General features: G+C 33.2%; 1 protein-coding gene across 1 annotated transcript in view; it reads right to left on the bottom strand.

Annotated features, from left to right (window-relative positions):
* The window catches only part of LOC108775966 (uncharacterized), a 98,454-nt gene extending 92,889 nt beyond the window's left edge, over nucleotides 1–5,565 (bottom strand). Inside the window, exon 1 of the mRNA XM_018542443.1 lies at nucleotides 5,314–5,565. Within this exon, the coding sequence (XP_018397945.1) occupies nucleotides 5,314–5,565 (252 nt within the window). The remainder of the gene's footprint in view (nucleotides 1–5,313) is intronic.
* Nucleotides 5,566–25,258: the final 19,693 nt, after the last annotated feature.

The raw sequence follows: 25,258 nt of genomic DNA, 5'->3' as shown, positions 1-25,258 counted from the left end.
AGACTCTTATATGTTATTTAATTTTTACTGTTTTATCAAATTTTATAATTTAAAAAAATTTTTAAGGTAATTTATAATTCTTGATTATATAATTCACAGACATACTCAATTATTCGAACTAATGTACATACTTTCACCTGAAGAAGTGATAGTCTTGCCTCAGATTGGTTGTATATTACATACTGCGGAACAACATCATTGTTTGCAACTCTGAGTAATGTTTAATTTTATATTGTATTGTCGCTGATGATGATCCGAAACGTAGGATCGAAACGTTCGACATAATATCTATGTTATAGATTTTAAGATTAAATTTTTACGCACTGCTAACAGCGTTGACTCTTAATAGCCTTTGTATTTACTTAATTTTTTGTATTGTTTTTGAAACATATAAGAGTCTATAATTCAATTATATTATTAATTTATTAATTTTTTATTATAATTGATGCTTTCGAAAAAAATTTAATTTGTTTGTTTACGCATTTGAAAGAGTGAATTAAATCTGTTTTTCTACTCAGTTTTTCACTAATTGTAGGCAAACATTAGTTATTATTTCAATTTCAATTAGAACTTTAATAAAAATATTTGTTCGTAGAGGATAAACAATCCTATCTTCCTCTCTCTCTCTCTCTCTCTCTCTCTCTCTCTCTCTTTCTTCATTTATCTTATCGCTTTTTTTTTGCACCGATTAATATCATTTTTTGATTATATGAAAGTATGAGAATATAAAGTTTCATTTTCCGATCCTTTTTCTTTCAATAGAAGCGACCGGGGAGTAAACAACTCCGTTTAATCCCGAGACGGAATTCTTATCGCTTCTTTTATGCATACTTTGTAGACCTCGTTAGCGCTCTCTACGCCCTACGTACTTTTTCAACTACTTACTATTTAACGGGGCATTTTTTAATTTAGCAAGCGCATACGGAGCGTCCGCGAATGAAACACTCTACGTGGATATTAAAATTCCTTCGAGATTCTTTCCAACTTTACCGCTCTTTCTTACAGAAAAGAGCTCCGCGGAAAAGTAGTTTAACATTCTTCGACAGTAAGCAGCGACTATCTGTACATGTTTATTGACTCTATACGTATCCTTATATGCACCCTTTTTCATAAATAAATTTTATAGCAGTTATTTATGAGCAAAGATCATCACTTATCTATCAGCTATCCTCAAAACGTTACATTGAATAAAAGTCGCATCACATGCTATAGAAAAGTTCTCAATTTTTTAATTCTGTATTCTACATGTAATTTTAGATAATAATTATTGTTCTGAACAAAACAAAATTATTAATTAAAAGTGTGGTACATTTCTAATAAAACGATAAGCTTAACTGCTATATTAACAACAAATTTAACAAAAATATAAATTAAAAATATAAATTAGATTTACGTTTTTTGATTAGTTGTATAATATAAAAATGTGAAAATATACATACAAAAATGTATAGGTATACTTTTTTTCTTGAATCATGATTTAGAAATGTATGAGATATTATATGAGATTATTAGGCAATTAATGAAAAGATACAAAAAGTGCTTAATATATGTGATAAATATATCAAATATCTAATTCGTATATGTATTAAGAAAATAGACTTATGCTGGTATTCATAGTCGGTTCTTATTTTAAGACTGCCTTGAGTGATATTTTAAACGCTAATGCGGCCCTCTGATTGGTTCGTGACACCTCAAGACTAAACTTAAGACAGTCTGAATATAAGAAATGACTATGAATACCGCTAAGAGTAGATTAGAGTAATCTTAGCAATCCTTATTCCCTCAAGAAATTTAAAATAATTATTAACAACGTTAAGCTTTTAGCTAGTATATTTTTAATAGCTTTAATTTTGAAAAATTTGATTTTAAAGACACATTTAAATGACATTTTAAACGATAACATCCGTTTCTGTCAATTGAGACATGTAGTGGAATAGGTGTGTCATTTTTCAATACAAATATGATATGCACAAGTGCGAAAACCATAGACTTCCCTATTCCACATTTAGAGTTCTAAATTTATCTCTATTATTTTCTTTTTCTAATAAAAAATAGGTGAAGTAATCGTCTGAATCAAAAAAGCTTCTTTGAATGAGAAGAAAACAGATCTGCGTGTATTCACGTAAACTCGTATTCGTACGCGTGAAAGTGAGAGGATCGTGACGGGAACAGTGATAGCGGGAAAGTGCAGGAAATCGTGCTGTTTCGATGTTATTTCCATGGAAATTGAGCACCTCGAGTGGGCCCGCCGGGCTCTCTAGTCGCTTTTCGATGTCTCGATTCACGGCGTGCTATGGAGTACGGAAAAAAGCAGGAAGAGAGCGAATTATCAGACTCCAATGGCGAGTGAAAGAACAACTGAGATCGGTTCATTATTTTAAGGCAAGCTATAAGGAAATTGAAAAATACAAACAATGTAGAATGAATATATAAAATGCTCTTCTCTTGTTATTAGAGTGTGATAATTTGCTTTTTTTCTTAATACATATATGTATTTTTAGTTTGTTTCAAAATAACGTATTTATTTATTCAATATAATATAATTTTCAAATTATAATTTTCTGAACTTATATCAAATAGATTATTATCAAATAGAATAAGGAAAATATAATTCTAATATAAATCTAATTATATAATTAGATGTAGAATTTTGCCAAAGGTATTAAATTATTTGAAATAAATTTCGAATACTAAATAAATTAAACACAATGAAAATATAAAATGAAAACAACACAAAGCTATGAAAATTAGAAAGTAATTTTGAATACATTTTCCATTATGAATTCTTTAATTAATTCAATACAAACTTTTTTTTAACAGTAGAGAAAATATTACGATTATTTTTAAATATCCTGTAGTTATCTCACGCTATTTCGTTCTATTAATACACTCGACTTCTAACTTCGGTCTTTTAATTAACAAACACGAGAAAACTATACTGTTGGCAGAGCATATTTGGCATTGCCCGGGAAAAGGGAAGAAATAATAAACACAGCGACAATCAGAAAAAACACCACGACAAAAAACTAAAACGAAGATACTGAAGCGTAAATTGAAACATATGCAGCCGCAGCCGTTTTGAAATAATTACGAACAATGCCGACGGCGTTTGTTCCAAACAAAAAGGTGCACGCAACGTGTGTGTCTTTTTGTTTTTTAAACTAAAACCGAAATATTTAGTTTTTGCGACCAATAATTTTTGTTGAATTTGCGATAGCGATACACGTAAAATATCACGATCACCATTCCATGATATATTGGTTTCAGTACTGTTGAACTCTTTTAGCGTGAAAAAAAGACCTTTTAATTCTTTACTTACTCCATATCCATCTATATTTCCATATTTTCCAGCTATATGTATATTATAAATATTTTTTACGCATCTATTAATTTGTATCAATGTACACATTTTTCTAATAGGTACATCGATCTGCTAGTCTTGCCAAAAATTGTGCTATATGTAATAGCGTATAATTTCGAGTGAGGCCATTTCGAAAATATCGTAACGTATTCAGCAATGAAATGCAATTCGAGTTTGACGATACCGATGAAATGATTTTACTGATCAATTGCCGCACACGTTCGCGCGCGCATGAGTATGCAGGTGTGTGCATTTTCAATAGATCACATGCGATAGCTCTCTTTGAACTTGCAATCTCTTTCATTTAGGCTGTTTCGCTGGTCTTTTTTTATAGTCCTTTTAACGCTGATACTCCTTTGGTACGATTTTGCGCGATCGAGCATCGGTAATATTGAAATTTGTCGGAAATACGATCGAAGCGAGCAATGAAAGCCACTTTTCAATCGAGAATCATTGAATAAGCAAAAGAAACGTGATATTAAAAAATCGAACATTTACTCGTTCAATTTTTTTTGCACGAAACGCACGTTTAAACAGACTACTTATTGTTAGTGAACAAATTAAACGCCTCTTGAAATTCGGTTCGAGGCATCAATTCTAGTCATCATAAATTTGTCAATTTATATTTGCAAATATGTATTGTAAATAATTTTTGAGCATCGTAATCTTTAAATGTTGACTTTCTTATATAGCATAGTTAATAACACGCAGAATTCTGTCTCACAGATCCCTTCCGAATAACGATCGATGCATTGGCGATGGTCCGAGAGAAAATCGCGAATCGGCAGGCATGTATTGTAGAACGCCGCGACCGATCAGCTTTTATCCCGCGAAAACGCTTATCCGATAACTATTGTTTGCACGCTTCCATTTACGAGGTGAATTTTCCATGCCGCGGTCTGTGCCGTTTATCGGCCGTAACCGTCGCCGATGTCGTCTAATAAATATCACTGGTCGAGCGATTTTATTTTAGTACCTCTAACGTTCTCTCTCCTTCATCGTGATCGGCGTTATCGACCACACCAGCATGTGACCGCCGCGAGCTTAATTGGTGAACTTTCCAAAATTAACGAAATTCAAATACTAATCCACGATATTATATCGGTAATTTGTTTAAATGTTTAGAAGTAAGTAAAAAAATAGGTATATATGTATTGGTATATAAAAATAGGTTGACATACAGAGATTTCATCGATTAATATCAGATACATCTCTTATTTTATTATCTCAACATTTCTTCGGCTACTTAGATCAAAGAACTAATTTAGTTATTAATATTAATATTATTAAAATTTATATTTTTCTTATAAAATTTATATCCCAGGATCAGAAAGAAGAGATATGAAATTGATATAACTGCCAATCAAATGTGAACCATTTTGAGCAAGAATTTAAATAGAAATAAACATTGAGCGATAAAATGTGAGTTACGCATTTAGTGAAAATTTTTCGAATACTTCACACGTCGATATGATAAAATACTTTTTACAGAGAAAATATGGTGCGTGTACCTATATGACCAGCGAATATTTGTCAGAAAGCCATTGACACGTTTTCTGCAGCATAGAAAAGATATGCAACAAGATTGTCATAAGAAAACAGAAGACGCAGGGAATGGGTATGGAAGCAAGAAGAAAATTTTCAACTCTGAGAAGGAAGCTTTATTTTTCCTTCGTATGTAAACGAAAGCGGAAATTCGCGTTTGAGAAAATTTTATGCGAATTGAAAAATTCTCAACCCTTTTCCTCGTTGTTAAAAATATCGCGAGTTTTGAAGCCGATACCGGTTAGAAGAATGGATATCGTTCTTATTGTTGTAATTACATTCATGAATTGTGTTTCTCGAGAAAGACCAATCTATCGAACCTTTTAAAGTCAATTCTTTATTTATGAAGAATGAGCGTTGGTCACGACACGTAATGCTATTTAATATAATATATCGAATATACTGACTGTTCGCCTCAGCACGGTCCTGACGGTCTCCACGTCCTGTCGTGTAGGCCAACGAGCGTAGACAACGCCAGTAAGCAGGACGACGAACACTCCGATCCAGATAGTCCATGCCAGGACATTGCGCGTTCTGGCGAGCAATTTACGCGCAGTTCTCGTCGAGATCACCTCTTGCGTCGGTATCTCAAGTTTCTGAGCTCGCCTCAGTATATCCTGGAGTCGCTTCTTGGCCTGCTCCACGTCCGGCACTCCCATCGTCTTTAGCCTTATCTTTATCCGCCCGTTCTCTTGTTCACACCACGTTGATTCCGAGTCCCGTAGGACCGCGTCTTCGCGCGTAGAGCAGCTGTCGACGGCTCACGATGGAGACATTAAGGGTTGACGAGATCGTAGGATTGTCTCATACAAAGTCCTCCTCGTTGTGATGGCACGATTTTCTGCAAAATTTCATATTCTGACTTTTCATATTCCAAGAATTGCTATTACTGTTGAAATATTACGATAAATATTACAGTAAATATATGCGACAAGTGTATTACATAGTCTTGCTCGTCCGCAAAGTCTCTTTTAGCGTGTAACTTTTTTGATTTCCTTGACAGTTTCGCGCATAACAAAATTATTTCTATCCTATAATGCAAATATTGTTTGATATCTTTATTTAATGGTTACTTAATTTAACATTTATTAAAATTAAAAGAGAACAGTTCGAATATAGTTTCTGCCTTCTAATTCCAATCTTCATAATCTCACTCACAATCAGTAAACGTACGTGAGTAATCTAATATTAAACGAATTGGCATTTAATCTTTACAAAGGAAGAGTTTGAAAATACTGACCTGTTTGGCAGCTCTCTTTGCTTTCAACCCATCCCCCGATTACGTCGTAATCAATTCTGAAATTATTCCCGCTGCACCATGGTAATTACCTAATAATTCCGGGATCGATTCCCCTTCCTCTCTCTATCTCGACAGGAATGATGCACGCGGAAACTCGTCCCTAATTTCCTTCTATGTGAAAGTTTGACCTAGTTTTGCTGCAAGCTCCGGGATTATAAGGCCCGCACACGTGTCAGGCACGCTAACGATTTGACGCGCGATGCATCACATTCAATAAGTTGTCTTCAGGAAGTCTAATTTTTAATCATTACATAATAAAAATCGAGAGCGATTCAACTGACAGTATACGAATAGCAATGTAAAACTAAACTCAAAGGGTTTCGTAAAATATAATTTGTTACTACAGTTCAATTAGTTACTACAGTAATTAACTTGAGTTTCTCTCTCTCTCTCTCTCTCTCTCTCTCTCCCCCCCCTCTTTCTCTTATTTTTTTAATTGTAATTTAATCGAACCGGACAAATTATTTTTCAAAACTTAATATATAAATATTAATTTATTCCTATTATTTGTTACAGAGCATTCGACAAATTAAAATCAGTAATAAGAATTCAAAAAGCTTTTTTTTACATTTATCTGAATAATAAGTTATCTAAGAGTAAATCTATAATATCTATATATTGCTGTTGTTCTATGTATTACTATTATTTGATATACCTTTTTATATTATTCTTATTTTTTCCAGAAACTTAATTTCTCTATTATTTCCAATTTCCAAGGTATTTAGGACATCGAGATTTTTATTCGAGAATTATATTTTTTTTATCAAGCTTCATTATTTCTCCTTCTTTGAATTACATTCAGACTCTATTCTATGAATGAACGAGATCGCATTTCCGGGTATCTCGAGAGTTTCCGTTTGTGAGAACTTCTTCGTTAGTTTCTTATAAATTTTCTAAACGGTACTTCGTTGGCCTTGTCCAGATTACGTCGCGATGTAGCTAAAAAAATCTTTTGTGAATCTTCCGGAGAAACTTTCGTGCCTCTTTGGCCGCGCCCTGAGGGCGACACGGAGGCTGAAAGAGAACGGTTTATCTTCTGAAAGAAGTTTCCGCGTGTATGAGGGGAAGAAAATACCCCTTCGATCAAACCATAGCGACGAGCCGCTAGAGAGCACCGGGCCAGTGATTCTCCATCATCTTCCTCTTCACCAAGACGTCGATCATTTATCACATGCGCGTTCAACATTAATCAACTGCTTTTGTACCGATAGAGGAATCTCTAGAATTCATGATACTAATATAGGAATTCGATTAGATTCGAAATTAACCTCTAAATGTTTAAAATTACAAATCTTTCAAAATTATAAATTTTAGCAATTTTACCTTGTAAAATGAAGGCTCATTACTTTTATTAATTCAATAAATATCGAAATTCTTTCCTTAAAATAAGAAAAAATTGACAATGTGAATTACAATATAAATATATACTTATATAGAGAGATTTAAATTTTTCAAATAGACTTTAACAAAAACTTAATTTGAAATTTAATTACAAAATGTTTAATGTTTTGAATAGTAATAATTGTTAGAAAAGTTGAATCTTTGATTATCTAGAAAATATTGATTTTATTTTTTAAATTATGTGTTATTTATAATTAATTAATAATTAATAAAGATCTTATATTGTGCATTGTTACCTGTATACTCTAAAACTATTTCCGCCATGCTTTAGGGAATATTGTTTCAAGAGAAGCTTCGACAGTATTCTATCCCATTCTAAATACAATTACAACATAGAGATTTGCAATACTAGTGATAGCATTGGATTTCGAGCTATCAAATTGATGTTTTTGAAACCCGATTTTCTTTTTGCAGCACAATGAGTTTTTGCGGACAACAAACTACTTGTTAAAATTGTCTTGTCTAAGTCTCTATTTCTTTAATTTCTTTTCTTTTCTTTCACAACTTTTTGAGTTTACTTTAGTTTTACTAAAACTTTTAAACCCCATTAAAAATAAACGTTTTCCGAATGAATTAAAAACAAATTAAAAAATTCTAAAAATTCTGCGTGACAAATGATTTTTTAAAATGTTTTATAAATTAATCTTATTTATATAAAAACTTTTAGTTTTCAATAGGAAAATTAAAAAATGGAATAGTTAGTATAACATTTATTTAAAAAAATGTATCTCTGTATCAGTTGGTCAAATTAAACATTATACAAGGAAAATTTTAATGTGTCTTTACACGAGGCTCTCGATGGGAGGGTTAATGTAAGATATAGAGAATTTATATGTATATTCTTGGCAAGCAGTAATACTGCGCAGTAAGCAGCGAATCCGTTTTGTGCTCTCATGCGGAATAACTCATTTGACGTTAGCTAAACACGATGAACTAGATTCTGAGAGACGCGCGTGGGATATCGCCAACTAACGTCTACGAGTCCGAGATTGTCTCGGCAAACACGCTCGCTAATTCATAATCTCTCCGGAGACCGTTCTGGAGATGGAGATGCGCCACACTCGATTACACCTGAGGAGAATCCCTTCGCAGGGAATCCTATTCCGGCGAAATTACAGAAATCTTCTGCGACGAATACGGAAAACGTGTTAATTAAGCTTAGTCGCTTGGTATTAACGATTCTACGAGCAGATGTTTAAATAAAGTGTTCGAGCATAGCAGACGCTGCATGCTATTACTATTTGTTAGAAGAGTTAAGAATTTAAGGCAGAGTTTTTAAGTGAATTTGTTTTTCCTTGATGAGAATATACATAATAATTACTGATACAAATATCGTAAACAGTAAAAAATATCATTACACATTGCTATATAATCAAACGTTTGGATTAAATATAAACATTAATCGCTTTATATAAAACCGATCGCAATTACAGATATTAATTAATTTAGGTATATTTTTATCGTTTGCGTTTACGAGCGTTTGTCACGTTTTCTCTTTTTCACTGTTTTAATTACGATTCGAATAATGAGGTCACAAACTATAGAAATAAGCTCTCTGTATTCTCGTTAGGATTTATCGGAAATTATTGTAATGATATCGTGTTTTTCTGAAGTTTCAGAGAGCAATCATATATATTTCATCTAAAGCTTGTTGTCCGACATCAAACCTTCCATCTAATTGCAGTGCTTTTAGCTCAAAGACAAGTTATTCAGGCTAGATATTCCTTCTTACTGAATGATAAATGATAAGCTTGTTTCGAGCGTTTTGAGTTTTATAATTATTTTAGTAAAATTACATTATTTACATTATTGTATTAAAAAAATTTATTTGAAAATAAAATTTACTAAAATAAATTTGTTATTAAAAATAAAATTAAATTTAAGAATTGAAATAAATTTTACTCATGTAATCTATTTGTGATATATATCTGCATTAATAATTGAATCATGATCGGTTAATTAAATATGCTTGTAATTTTAATTAAAATTCTCACGATTACACTGTTAAATACACTAATATGATTAATATTATAATATCGTTGCTGTCAAACATTGTAGGAATGCATTTCGAATAAATTAAAATAAAGTTTATTAATAATAATAATTTTTTTTTATTATCACGTTAGAAAAATATCTTACCGTTCTTATTTGTACTAAAAATTTTTCTTTAAACTTTCGAAAGATTTTTATTAATGATCAAACTGTTCAAAGTTAATAAAGTTTTCTCGATAAGATTATTAATTCTTTACATTTACATTTATTGCTACGAATTCGATAACTGAGCATTGCACTGATAACTGAAATATTGTTTTTTATATACCTATATAAACACACATCAACTATAATTAATAAATTTCATTAAAATATAGATTGTTTCATTTTTTGTTGATTTTTAGAACGAACGAGTTAAACTCTACACTCCAATAAACTGATGAAAATAGTTTCTAGTTAATATATCGGTCGGTCAATATTGTCAATATTGTCTACTATTAGAAAATAAAATTGAAAAATATAATATACATATTTCTTAAATATATGACTTACTGTTTAATTCATTTAGGCACCTACTATATGTATCATCGATATATCTTCGAAACGTAAAAAACTTGCAATGATTTGTTGTAACAAATTCGATTAGTCATTATTTCCGATATACAAGAATTATATCTGTACACATCCTGTCGATTTTAACCAAATTTATCTATACGGCACTCACTCGTATCGCTAAAGGATTTCGACTGGTCAACACTAGCAGTATAGAACAATTAAATTTGTGCACATTCCGTCCACTGTCGAGTAACTTCGCTCGTTCGTCGAACTCGTATCTCTCATTCTATATTGCCCCATATTGCTGACAAACGAATTGGTAAGTGATTGCCGTAGAATTTTGGTAGTACCTCGGCCAACGTATTGCCGGGTAACATGTGACTATTAAATCGCTACACATTCCACTTGTGTTAGCCAATGTCATTGCCATTAATACGCCGTTCACTGATATTGCCACATATTGTTTCAGTTATTTGGCCCACGTTGATGGACACAATACGACTACGTTATTAGTGCGCGATGTTAACTATTCTCACAAAGTATTATTCCGCATTGCTAAAAAAATAATTGATGAAGCGATAACTTATAAAATTGATTATATCGATTTAATTAAAATCAACATTGCCAAACGATACGCAATGGAATTGTCGTTCAAGTTGCTCAGCATCGTCGATGCGGAACAATTGGACCGACACATATTTCGCCCGCATTAATCAACTCTCTTGTCATCTGATTGAACTCATATGTATGGCTGTATATCTGATATCTGATATACGCGATATCTGATATCACACTTTTACTGAAATTTTATCGCCTAATGAAACGACTTCGTGGACGAGCAAGGTTCGACTTGACCGCATTTTCTGTTAGTATGAGATCCTTACTGTGTATCGTCACTCCTCCCTCGGCGAGGACACTTTTACCCATCAGTGACGCCAGCGAGGCCGGTACACAATCCTCGACTGGCATACGACACCCCACAGCGTCTCGTACCGCATGAGCTCCACTCCCGAAGGATGAATTTTCAAACCGAGGCCAGCATCGTGGCGTTTATTTCCCGTCGGTGAAACAATTCGCGTTTGTGCCCTGTCGGGTGGACGATAAAGACCGAAATGAAGATGGAATACAATCTCGCAAACGGCGGCCCGATTCCCCGGACGGGCGAGAACTGACCGGCCTCGCCGAGGGTAGCTACCCTTATAGATATACGACGCTGGGGCGCGCGCATGTGCCGCACCGGCGGTGATGCCGCGCCACGCTGCGGATCCGGCCGGCGCGGCGCGCCGCGCTAAAGGGGTACGTCGATTGGTCTGCCACGGGGGTGAGCGAGCAGCTACCAGCAGGGGAGAAAGTCGGTCGCTCGGCCGGAAAGTGACAATGATAAGAGCCCATGCATACCGGACGCTAAAGCGAAGCCCATAGATCTTTCGATGCGCGCGAAGATGTTGATCGACATATCGCACGAATTTATTCCGAGCAGACATTATTTTTAAATACGTAAAATTGACACTTGATGAAAAATTGATTGAATTAATTAGACACCGAATAAAATTGAAAGCTGATTTGTACGCGTTGAATATAAAATTACTTTGTATGCATGAAAAGTCTTTAAAAAATCTTGTATCACTTTAGAAATGTTTACATTTGTTGTTATTTATTCAGAATATTATCTTTGTGAAAAATATGAATTACATAAACATAATTTATTAATTTCAAAGAGCGGTGTATAATACTTGCTTTAAATATGCATATATAGTCATGACCTGATTGTAAAGTTATTACAGTATATATCTAATATATATGGCGAAACAACGTCGTGCTAGTTTCGACTTGTAGATAAGCTATATAACTTTGAAGCGATATATTTTCTATTTTAACATCTTTTGCATAATTTAAAAAAATAAATGATTAAAGCATAATCGTACAAGGTTTACAATATTGATCATGAAAACGTTATCTTAAAGTATTAGACATATGCATAAAAAATGATCTTATTTTGAAATTAATTAATAACAGGATACTCTTTATTTTACAATTTTTATTACACTACGGAAAAACAACTACGGTTGTCACGACTAAAAGTCGCCTATCAATATATGTATATATTACTATAGTATGATTGTGATAATCGTACTTATTAGATTGGCAGATTTTAACGATTATGGCTGTAAGGATATATCCATCTTATCACAATCAAATTGATGAATAAAAATGATCATTATTTCTGGTTGTATAGCAACCGTAACATTTTTTTATGAGCTAGTAAATTATACAAAATTAGTATCTACACAAAGTATAGAAAATAAAGATGTATGAAATCTATAATCCTCTTAATAAGCGTAAAGCTATACGTATCCTATACGTGTTTCTTTTGCACAATACCATTCCCAGAGGAGTTTTGCAACAGGAGATGCTGTAAAACTCCACTGGAATTACCGATTATCCTTTTTCGCCGAAATATCATATTGTGTTCTCGTTGTAGGCAGTAGTTAAAAAAAAAAAGAACCGCAAAAAAAAACCGCACGCTCAGCGGATCAAAGAAAAGAGCGAGTAACCGAAGTGGCGTGCGGAAACGAAGTTTTTAATTTACGTCGCCGAAGTAATATGTCGACGACGACGTAAATGCGTGAAACGTGGAATTCGGTGGGAAATATTCTCCCGAGCAGTTCTCATTTCACCCCGTGTTCAAATATGTGCCCGACTACTATGCGTCCCGCGAGCGCATACTTCGAGTCGCTCTACTCGTGCCGCTAAAACTCCCGTAATTGCAAGAATCCTTCAGCGACTTCCCGTCGCGTTTTTCTCCTCCTTTCCCTTTACTCTCACCGGGTTTTATTGCCTGAGCGGTTAGCAAACTCGTGCGAAAATGTTCACGCGTTGCGAACTATCTTAAATCGTAACTTGGCGGCAGTTTCCTAGAAAATTGGGAGACATTGGGAGAATACTCGACAAAATACAATAATAGCATTTGGTATAATATTAGTTTATCTATTAATTCACTGTATTGTACAAATCTTTATTTTGCAAAAGCAGCGTTGCGTTTATTTGACAATTTTATTTGACTTCACTTCCATTTTTGAAAATATTGTGTTTGACTATCAAGTATTTTTCTGCACACATACTCTTGCTCTGTCTAACTTTTAACAATGCAATTTACGTCATCTAGTTCTTTCCAAATTCGTAAACCTTTTTAAAGATAGAGAAAGAAAAAGAAGAAAGGGAAGAGTGGGCGGGAAAGATGCAAATACCTGTGCGAATACAATTCCGAAGCTGCTTGTTATAGTCGTTTTCTGTTTTTTCGCGACTTGCTGACAAAATTGTCACGTGCTCGCGTGCGTTCGCAATTTGCTCGCATGTTCAGCGTCGATAAGCGCTATCGTGAGTGTTCCGGCTCATTCGACGCGCGACCAATTACTTTTGCCCCGGGCACTTAACGGAGACAATGGGGGGCATGTCGAAGGCGGAAAATCAAGTGGCGAGAAAACGGCGGAGCACGTCACGTTTACCGTACAAATGTCGTGCGCAATCGTCCGTGAAGATAACGAGATCGTTAATTAGTGGTCGCGAAAGACGGCGTGAAAGGATTCACGAACGAAGCGAAATAAAAAGATTTTGCCGGCAAAAAGAACATATATAGTGTGTGAAACGATTTTTTTCAGAATTTTGCTCAAATCTTTTAATTCGACAGTTTATATGACAAAATTATGGAAATATATTAAATTCTCAAGAAATATCAATTTTATTTCTTGATTCTTGAATAATCAGACTTGACTTGTTATGTTCATCACGAAAGTTACATTTGAGATTAATAATGAATAATTTTGTTGTGTCGGAGGGACTTTAATTTAATTTATAATTAAATAATATATTTAAAGTGCCCTCGAGGTTGAATACAAAATATAATTACAAACAATTAGCACGTGGAGTTTAACGAATAAATAATGAATTTATGAGTAAATTTATAACTAGATTTATTGTTTATTTACTATGAAAAGTTATTGAATTACATATAATTTATAAATCAAGAACTATCGAATATGTTGATATTTTTCATGTTCTAGTTAAGTGCTGCTGTCTATGCAATTTATTTTGAAATATCATTTATCTACATTATTTTATTGAAAATCTATTATTTACGAAGAAAATCAGGGAAGATGTTGAAACCATAGACTTTGTTTCTTTTATACTTTCTACCAATTTGCGCCTAAATCATATATAAATTAATAAGAGTAAGAGTTTGAAGAAAATAAAGATAATTAATTATAAGATGCAAAAAAATTAGAAGAAAAATTACAGTAAATTTGACTCACTGTTATTTATTGCGATAATAAAATCTTTATTCAGCATATGAAATATAGTAAGAAAATATTATGAATATAAGCAAAGAAAGAAAAATGTCATTTCATCTTTTGTTACGCGAGTTTATTAAACTAGGCGATTTCGAATTCAAAAAGCATTAATTTTTAACTTGAATATCAATGTTTATTTATTCTTGTATTGCTAAATTCTATATGTTTTGCGACATTTAATTTTTTTGGAAAATATTTATTATCCGCTTATACACAACATGTACAGAATTATATAGCGAAGTATTCTTTTAACGAGAATTACATACATAAACTGGTAAATTGTTTAATTACTAAAATGATATTATAAAATTACTAAATTATATTTAAAACATTACTAAAATTGTTAAAACTAGAATTTTAAAATTCTTCAAAAAATTATTTTAGAAACCATATACACGACAGTACGATAGTAATAACGTATAGTATTTTTGGTATATTTATTATTATTAGAACCGAGCAATATACAATGATATACGTATTACGATTCGATAATAGGATTGAAACTTATGTGATCACAATCGCCATGATATTGAAAATGTATCGACGTACTTCGTAAAAGCTCGTCAACTCAATGTAATGAATAGATGAGTTGTAGCGTCGTTACGCGAAGTTTTAACAGGACGAAAGCGCCGTAATAACATTGTCGCGAGCGCATGTACTTGTCGATAAAACCGCGTACAAATAGGAGATAAAAGAATATTTAATCAGCGCGCATGAAGTGGCGCAGAGATAGGTAACAAAAAGTAGAATCGTTCCCCAAATGGGAAGAGGTCTCTCGAGTACGAGATAGAGAGGACAGATAAACGCGCGGTTAATTAGTATGCAAAGTTTGGGAATACCGTAGCCGAGTTAACAGGGAAAGCGTCGCCGCCGACGGTGTTACGTGAAGACTTGTGCAAATAAATTGCGGAGAGATTATTATGTCGCGATTTGCACGACGCGATGAATGAAGCGTAAAGCGTAATTGATATATAGTCAACGTATAATTTAAAAAATCTGTTCTGCGATGTCTGTAGACGGAGAGATTATGTATGAGAATCTGAATAGCAGAACGTAACAATTAGATACCGAAATAATGAAACAAGAGACACGATAATGTCTTGGGTTTTAAATCGTTTATTGATTAGATTAATTCCCGAGACTGAGTCATGTATCTGTACTTGAAATAACAGTACGTTACAATATAGTATATGTATACGCTGATAACATAAAGTTTTGTGCACAAAATGTTTCACATTCCAGTACATACTCATATACAATAGTTAATTTTTTTTTATCAAAATGAATTTTTTATTCAGACAAAATTAGAAAACTTAAATTGGAGTCGAAACGTACATATGTAATATGTAAATGATTGTTTAAGTTAATCTCGCAATATAACAACCTCCTGTAGCCTTACATATATATATATATATATATACTAGATTATTATTTTTTTATTGTATTATTAACATTAAGGAATCCATACCTTATTATTGTTGCTTAATTATTCATTATTAGAAACGTGATTGAGGTAATTATATAATTTTCCTAAACAATTTTTTATACAAATTTACTCAATACTGGATATTCCACGTAGTGATATAACATCATCAAAGTACTTATCAGCTTCGAATCGATGCTTTAGAAGCCTATTATTGCTTAGTCATTTAATAAAGCATCCAGTGCGAGATGATGGTTCCTCTTTGAAGGAGATAAGGATCGATTGAGGGGAAGCGAAGAGATGGACACTAAGTGGATGAGGGAGTATTTGGACGGGCAATATCTCGACTGCTGAAATCTCGATGAAACAAGGATACTGATCTCGCATCGAAGTTTCGGCAAATCTGGGAAAATAGAGAGGAGAAGAGAGAGAAAGGCGATAGTAATAACTGAGGTTACTCTAGTACTATAGACTACTCGATACTATCGAGAAGAGCCGGAGGATAAACGATCAAGGAATGGATATCGAAAATCGAACGATACGCATCTGTCTGTGTGATTCAAAATGGGCAGTATTGGTCTACAAATCGTGAGAACGACTACGGGAAAACGCCGAAATACAGTAATAAATTGCAAACGCGACGTTCACCGTGTTTAACTTTGGTCTTGACAAAAATCAGAGAAAATCGAGTAGAGAGAATTTAATTTATTTTTTGTACCTTAATGTAGTCGTTGCGTGAATGTCGAGCAAGTTCTGCAATCAGAACGGGGATTTATAGTTGGCGTACTCTCACAGAAAGATCGGGAAACTCAAATTTGTCTTTAAATGAAGATTAGACGTAGCGTTTCATGTTACGAGAATTTTATTATATCGACGTTGTGAAAGTTTTAATCTTTCTTTATTCATGTGAATTAATTTTGTGTAAAATTTAAACATTATATCATACGTAATTAACATATATATGAAATTTTTTATTTTTAAACCTTCTATTTTAAATATCAAAGCAGTATCGAATTTTTACACTGAGAAAAATTTGTGTCCAATGAATGATCATTAATCAATGTTCAACTTAATAATGTTATTTACGTTAATTAATGTCCAATTATTCATTGACACAATAACTAAATTCATTTATATAATTATATATTCATTTTTGCAATAAATTCTAGTAATATAGTTTTATAACCTAAGAATTCATTGGACCAATTTTCATTAATTGAAGGAATATTTTATTGTATTTACGTACAGTTTTGGTTCAGTGTACTTTGTGTATGTGTATGTACATTTTTTTATTAAAAAAGTTAAAATATCTGTAATTAATATAAGTCAGAAAGGGCGATGTAAGAGTTAAACGATAAAATTTCGTGCTATGATATTTAATTCTAAATTTAACACGTAATAAAATATAAATATAAAACTATCAGTATAAAAAAATTATATAAGTATATATCAGTATAAAAAAATAATATAAATATAAAAATAACTTAAAATTAAATACGTGATGATCGTCGTAACCAGTTTCAGCTCTAGGTTTAAGCCCTCCTTAGACGTTAAAAAACAGTGGACAAAATCAATTGTAGGTTTAAAATATCTGATTTTTATTTCAATAAATAAATATGTTTTAACATAATTATATACATATATTATTATAGTTTATGGATTAATTATAAATAAACAGTGTGTTTCATTTAATCGCCCCAGGCAAATATCTCGGAAAATGTGGAAGATACGAAAATATATTTCAGACAAAAATTGTATAGTTTCAAGGAGGATATAAGATAATGCCATTAATTTAATTTTGAATAATTGCTTGAAGGCAATATAAAGGTCACTTTTAATTTCTTAAATGGAACATCCCATTTTTCATTTTGTTTTTTTGTGGATTACTTCGAGAGCTTTCCAAAACATTATAATACAATACTTTTTCATTGAGTATTTTTGAGTTATAAGGCTTGAAAGTTACTATTTTCATTTTTGTACAGAAAATTCATTTTTATATGTAAAAATGAAAAGAAAAGTTACAATCTTCATTGGCCTTGATCTTGACAAATGTTATCCAGACCATGATCCGGAACAACATTCAAGAAGTTTTGACCGTCCATTGGACACTTTGGGTAATGTTAATGCCAACGGTACAGTAACTTTTAAGCTTTATAACTCGAAAAGTACTTACTGAAAAAAAAATTTTATTATAGCGTTTTGGAAAGCTCTCGAGGTAATCTACAAGAAAATAAAATGGGACGTTCCATTTAAGAAATTATAACTGATCTTTATGTGACCATACAATTATTCAATTAACCCTCGAAACCAGAGTTGACAAAGACTAATGTTTTTTTTTTAAGAATAAAACATTATGTTTTTTTAAACATGTTTTTAATGCTTCAAATACGTTTTAAACCATATTATAAAAAAAAACATATTTAAAACATATTAAAAATATCGATTAAGCATGTTTTAAAGTGTTTGAAACATGTTTAAAACACGTTTTTTACCAATCCTGTTCGAAACTATACCACTTTTGTCTGAAACATTTTTTCGTATCTTCCACATTTTTAGAGATCATATTTGCCTGAGGCGATTAAAATGAAACACACTGTATATTATTTTTCGGATAAGATAATACTAAATTTAGTTATTTTTGTATTTTAGTAATAGCCACATATTTTTGCAACAAAATATATTTTGGTGATGCTATAATGTGAAAATAATTTCATAAAGATCGTAATAAACTGTGCAGAAAACTGCGAAAAATGAGGGATAAGGATTATAATATGGATTAAGACAGATGTGTAATTAGGGATGAGTCGCGTTGAAAACTCATGCGACGCTAAGGTATCGCGGGAATTCTTTTTTAGAGAGCAAAATTTTATGCCAGGAATTACTCCGTCTCGGGCGAACGCGAACGCGATACGGCACGCGAATAAAACAAAGTATCCACGAACGTCATCGTGATGAAGAGAAATCGGGAATCGTCGCCGGGGATCATTTGTCAAGTAGCTGCACCCGAGTGCTTCCGCGCTGATCCGTTTATTATTTGAAATCGCTGAAAAGACTGAAGGAAAGTGATCGAGGAGTTGGATGAGTGCAATTCGAAGAGCGCAAAAACCAGATTACGGTGTAAAATTGACGAGTCAGAATCGCAGTTATTAAGAAGTTTTTCGTGTGCAAAAGCAGTAAAAATGATTCTAACATATCAGAAAAGATTGTAAATAAAAGAATTGATAAAAATACGCGTTTAAATTCAATAATGCTTCTTTTTCTTAAAAACGGAAAGAAATGCTGTAAAATGTTAAAAAAAAACATCATATGATAAATAATATATATTTTTAATTTTATATTTAAAATTTTTCTAAAAGATCATATCTAGAAAATTTTCGCTTATATGTATTATGTGTACGATATATGAACACTACAATGAGAATAACATATTTTCTAAGAATCTAAAAAATAAATGAACAATTTATTAAAGATTGAATGTTGGTGCAACACAATGCTAGAGGACACTGGATATATAATTATACAAGATCGAAAGTGCTGAAGAATATACAAAGTGAAATGGTAGACGAGCGATTCAGCTGCAATCTTGACGAAGATCGGCACTCAAGCACCAAACCGTTTGTCAGAGGGACACCATAAAGATCCTTGCGAGTCGAATTCGCTCTTTATGCGCTCTAGACAGTCGTTTATTACCCTCGAAGGGTCGAGGGGTTGAATACGGTTAAGGGTAGTTCATCGCAGACCGTCTGGAGATGCCTATCGTTCCAGAAAAGCACCGCTTCCTCCTTCCCACTTTGTCACCAACTTATTTCGCTCTCTATCGATATCCCCTTTTCTTCTGAACGGTCCTGATAACGACATCATCGTTGATGGGAATATTATTCCGCGGTGGATGAATGAGTAAAAGTGGAGGCATTGTATTGAAAGTACTCTGTCGTTTGGGCGAGAAAGCTCGTAAGAGTCCCCTGCTTTTGCATTTATTTCTAGATTTTTATGAAAATGTACATTTATTTTAACAAACATTTTGCAGAAAATAACTAAAACATTAACCTGAAAGATTAAATTCTAGAAAATTAGATTTTAAATTAAATTAAATTATACCTCTATGTGTATGTACGTGTTTACAAAATTAAATTTTCTGAATTTTGGACTAAAATTAATGGAATCGTTAAAACAATCTGTTTTTATTAAGATGTTGATTATAAAAAGAACATAAACTTTGTTCCAGAAAATGTAAGTTGTTTTGTGTTTTTCAGAATATATCTGCATTATTACAACTTTATTAGTAATTTAATGAAGTTGGGTTGCTACAAAAATATTCTGTAAACTAAAATGAAAACTAAAAATACTCAAAACAGAAGAGCGCTACAACTTCATTGTTTAATTAACGAAGTTGCAGTTGTTTCGGACTGTTTTGCAAAACGGAGTAAAAGCACTTGGAAGTTATAGAACCACGTATCTCAAAACCGGATATTTTTCCTTATTAATACCTATGTCTTTTTCTTCAACCACCGTCGCGTCGCAATTATTTTTCCATTACTAGCAGGCGGACTTGATGACAACCGCGGCACCGCTCCTTTCAAGATATCCGACGATCTTTAAGCAAACGTGCAAAGTGCGTAATTCACATGCAGGCGAATTCACGGAGCCGTTTTGCGGCAAAAGGGCCGCGCGTTCCATCACGTTAGTACGGGCTTAAGGCGGAGATCGCGGTCGCGATACGTCAGGGATTTAATTGCCGGCTCGACGAACTCGACCAGCTGCTCTCGAGCGGCGCGCGAGCGTATTAGCCCTTCCGCCGCCGCCTCCTAATTTCAATTATTATCCCATCCGTTATTGCCACTCGGAAACGCCTCTTTTCAGCTCTCTGCTCCACGACGAGCGAATAAATCGCGTACGCCGGCCGTTTACCGCCGATTTATTCACTAGTCTGCCGTTATGACGAGCTTGCGCTCATAAACCCTATTGCTAATGCCGCTCTTATTGATCGATAGAGTCTATCTCGTTCTACAAATACCATTAAGTCATTTTCGCGGTTTAAAGTTAAGGGAAGAATGAACTTGTACGATATAACTCACCAGACATTTACGTAATCGACAAGAAAACGAATTTAAGATCCCTAACAACAGGAAAAATATTCTAAGAGATTTTTGTTTATTATGTGTATAAAATATATTTTTTCCGAAGAGAATTAAAAACAGAATTAGAAGAATTTTTGAAAGATTTTTTAATATTCAAAACTTTTTCTTCCAAAGATTCATATTATAAAAGTAAACAGAGCGCTAATTAATTTCTTTTTAAATAATTAATTCAAATGTTTATTAAATGATTTGAAATAATTAAACATTTTAAACATTTTTGTTAGTTTAAAAACAGATATCTAGTTATGGTATATTTGTAAATGTCTGTTTTATTGTATACATCAATAGCACAGTTATAAAAACGAATAAATTTCAGTAATTTCTCATCGTTAATTTTAATAATTATCGCATTCATTATGGCTCCTGATTCAATTTTGCCGGACAAACAAATAAATTGTATGCCATTTTATCCGCTCGAAAATTTGGTATATTACAGCCTGTAATTAGTTCGTTAACAAATTTATTGTCTTAATTAATAACATCATAACGCGCGTATTACTTCCGGTTTACTAGCATTTTCAATTGGCTCATCGATGTAATGTGCACAATAGGAAAGATAAGCAATATAAATACTCATTGAAATAAAATTAAACGCAATCGAACATTATCGGAATACATTATCGCAATAATTACATTAAAATAATAACTATTATAAAGTTGTAATGCTTACTCGGCGAATATTAATAAAGAAATATTATTTCTACATATTTATTCATATATAATATTCCCGTTATGAATTCAATCGTTAATACATATATTGAAAATTACGTTTCAATATTGAAATAATCGACGTTTTTCTTCGTTTATTCGTACATATGATATCTTTAGTTGAAAAGAATGATGCAAATTCTGGGACAGACTATACATCGAAGAGCAGAAGAAGAACAAATTGCGCAACTTTCCTTAAGCTGCGAGAGAAAAAACGGAAGCGAAGAGGCAAAACGAAAGAATAACGAATGGCGAGCAAGGAGGGTGAACGCGGACAGTAAAGGAAAGTGTGAAGAAAATTTTTCGCGGAATGAAGAGACGCATGACGCGATCTTTTGCTCGAAGCAACTTATTTGTCCCCACTGGTTCTTCCCGTACCATTTTTTTGTCCTATACTGCTGGAAGCTTGTCCTATTCGCTAAGGTGTGCTGTGAGAATTTTATACTTATAACTTCACCAAGATCGTTTTTATGGCTTTTCGCAACCCCTACGCGAAGTATTATATCAAAGATTTGAGGTAAAGGGAGATATAAGTACGAACAGATTTAAGAATAAGTCAAGGAGGATGCTAACCGACCCGAGAACATATAATATACGTCAGAGAATAAGAAGATACACTATAAAGACGTTAAAATAAATCTGCAATTTCCTTTTTGTAGTAATATGAGCCCAGGTAGGTATCTTTTATATCTCTCTGATACAGAAGAAAAACAGAGAGCTAAGATCATCAACACAGTGATAGTGATTGCTAAAAATAAAAGTCTTAAGAAAAACTGTTGTCTAAATAATAATATCATATATTTGGATCAAAAATACAAAAACGATGGATAAAAGAAAAAAATCATATTAATATAAAATTGATTATCCAAAATGTCATGATCCTCAGTTTTCATTTTTAGTATTATCCAATTTTAATTTAATTACATTTTTAATCCAATAAACTCAAACACTTTATTCATAATTTGCACCGAAAGTAAATATTAGAATGATAAAATTTAAAAAATCCAATTATCGGAGTAACATTGAAACTCTGAAGTTTTGCAGTATTTTAATATTGCGAAAAAATTATGTTTCATTAATTTTTCCAAGTTTATATAATAGAAACATAGGTAGTAAGAGAGATATTAAAGAAAAGCAAGAATATCTTATATCCTTCGATACCTTAAGAGCTCATTTCGTTTAACGCCTTTTACTGGTCCTGTTTACACTTGCAGAGCCACGTTCTTCAGCCTAAGGGATGGAAAACTCGCTTTATCCCCGTAGACTTACCGGTTGGCGGCGTCGCCCACGGGGGAGAAAAATATTAAAAACGATAAAGAACTCGGGCCGCGCTGTTTCTTCGTGCCTCCCCGGAGATAGATCGTCGTCGTGCGAGCATCGTTTTATCGCCCTTGCACGGGAATCAGTGCCCTTCGTGTGCGCGTGTGTAACCTAAGGCGTGTAAAGCAATAACAACCCTCGAGAAAGTAGCGAAAGCGGAAACAGGGAGCGGTTATAAATTTTTTGTAATGAAACTACACCTTCGTATGCGTGATTTACGCGCTAATAGAGGACGCCGCCGCCGTACAGGATATATTCCGTTACCGCTGTTCTTTTATTTTTAGAGAAGTTCTTGGATACCTTGGAGTCAATTTTTACCGAACGAAATATTGGGGCAGAAATAGTTTCTGAGTTATAAACTATTGAAAATGGAGATGGTCGGGAAACTCTCTCTAATGGAGTGTAAATCTATGTGTCACTTTTAGAGAAGGTACATAGCTTTAGTCTTAGATTAATTTCAACTGGATTTTATTTTAATAAATACAATTTGTTTCCTAAAATATTAATACGATAAAACAAATCAAAGAAGTTGTAAAAGATATCGATATATATTAAAGAAATTTGAACTGGTATTGACGGCACGCCATATCCTCGATTACATTTACCGCGTGTTAAGGTTCTCATCAAACTTCAGAACGGTTTTTTTTTTTCGATGAATATACGGAGATCATTTTTTCTTAAGCAAAAGTTTAATGGACGTCGTGCTTTTCGGGAAATAAAAAATTTACTTTGTAATTTTTAATATTAAACATCTTGTAGCTAATATCTTTTTTTATCATTCATGAGACAAAAATCATTTTGTTGTATCATCCATAAGTTCTGTAGATCCTACCGCGATATGTAAGATCCCCTTTTTTTTCTTTCTTTCCCCTGTTATCAAACCATCATACGACAAGGACTTTTAGTATACCATCGTTTGTCGAAAAGACCCTCGAGGCTGTTAAAGGTCTCTGCTTTGAATACCAGGTGTCTTTCTGTGACCCTTGACGGTTTCGCTTTCCTGTCACGTCAAGCCGCAAGTTCTCCCCAAGGGACGGCTACTTTTATTCGATCACAGTCAAGGATTTTTCAGCTCTCGTCTTGCTTACCTCCGTCCGGTCACTCACCTGTCTTCCTTCTTTCATCGTACACCCCATAAGTAAACGAATTTTGTCCCGAAGGGTGCTCAAAGAGAACACCCACGTCGAAGGGAAAGCGCAAGGACGAAATTTAATTCGCCGGCAACGTGCGAGAGAAGCAGGGTGGAATCTTAAGGATCGTCTGAAGCTTTACGAAGGCGTTTGGATTAAGCCAGCTCAAAGGATGAGAGAGTAGTATCAGCACCAAAAAAATTGAAACAAAGCTTGAAAACAGAAGGTGCGATAGGAAAAAAGATTATTAAAATAATATTAGACGTGTAACTATAAGAGCATTTATATTATAAAAGATGTTAATATTCGTTTAATTAGGACCAATAAAATTTAAATTGTAACAATAGATTTTCGAAAAATGATAATGTATAGTATAATATAATAATCTTATATAAAAAAAATTTTTATTTCATATTATTTATTTATTATGTTTTCTAAAGTCAAATTTGTATGATGTAATTGTATTAATTTATTATTGGGCTGATTATGAATCACGTAGTATACTTTTTATGTTGATTTAAAACAACATATGAATAGATAAGAATATACATAACAATCCCAACTGTTAGATAAAAAATTATAGAAATAAGACAGATTATTTGAATTAGCTGCATTTCTGAAGGTATAAGAGTAAGAGCTGTAGGAAACGTGGAGAGTGCTAATGAACGATGGAGAGAGTTGGAGTAAAGTGACCTCAAAGGGAGGGAACGGAATGAATAAGTGACGTTCTCAAGCCGGAGATGCGCCCTTCGTGAGCGAGGATTCGGGAACGGACGAAATCTTCGGCGAATCCGGTCTGAGTCGTTCAGATTTAGCGGCGTGTCGGTGGCGAATTAAGTTTCCTCGGTTCGCTCATCGCCTCCGATTTCCACACCCTCCTTACGACAGCTGGCGTAATTTAGCACCCCGTTGAGAGAGGTTGTAATGCTTACCACTAATATTAACCACTGAAATTAAGGCGTGTTCACGAAAAGGCGCGATAATACGTGATGAAGTTGTTCATTTATAAATCTGAAGAAGACTATTTTTACAGTCA

Source organism: Cyphomyrmex costatus, unplaced genomic scaffold (assembly GCF_001594065.2).
Source record: "Cyphomyrmex costatus isolate MS0001 unplaced genomic scaffold, Ccosl1.0 scaffold330, whole genome shotgun sequence".
Classification (NCBI taxonomy): Eukaryota; Metazoa; Arthropoda; class Insecta; order Hymenoptera; family Formicidae; genus Cyphomyrmex; species Cyphomyrmex costatus.
Note: the sequence above shows the minus strand (reverse complement) of the source record. Positions and strands in the feature narration are given on the sequence as shown.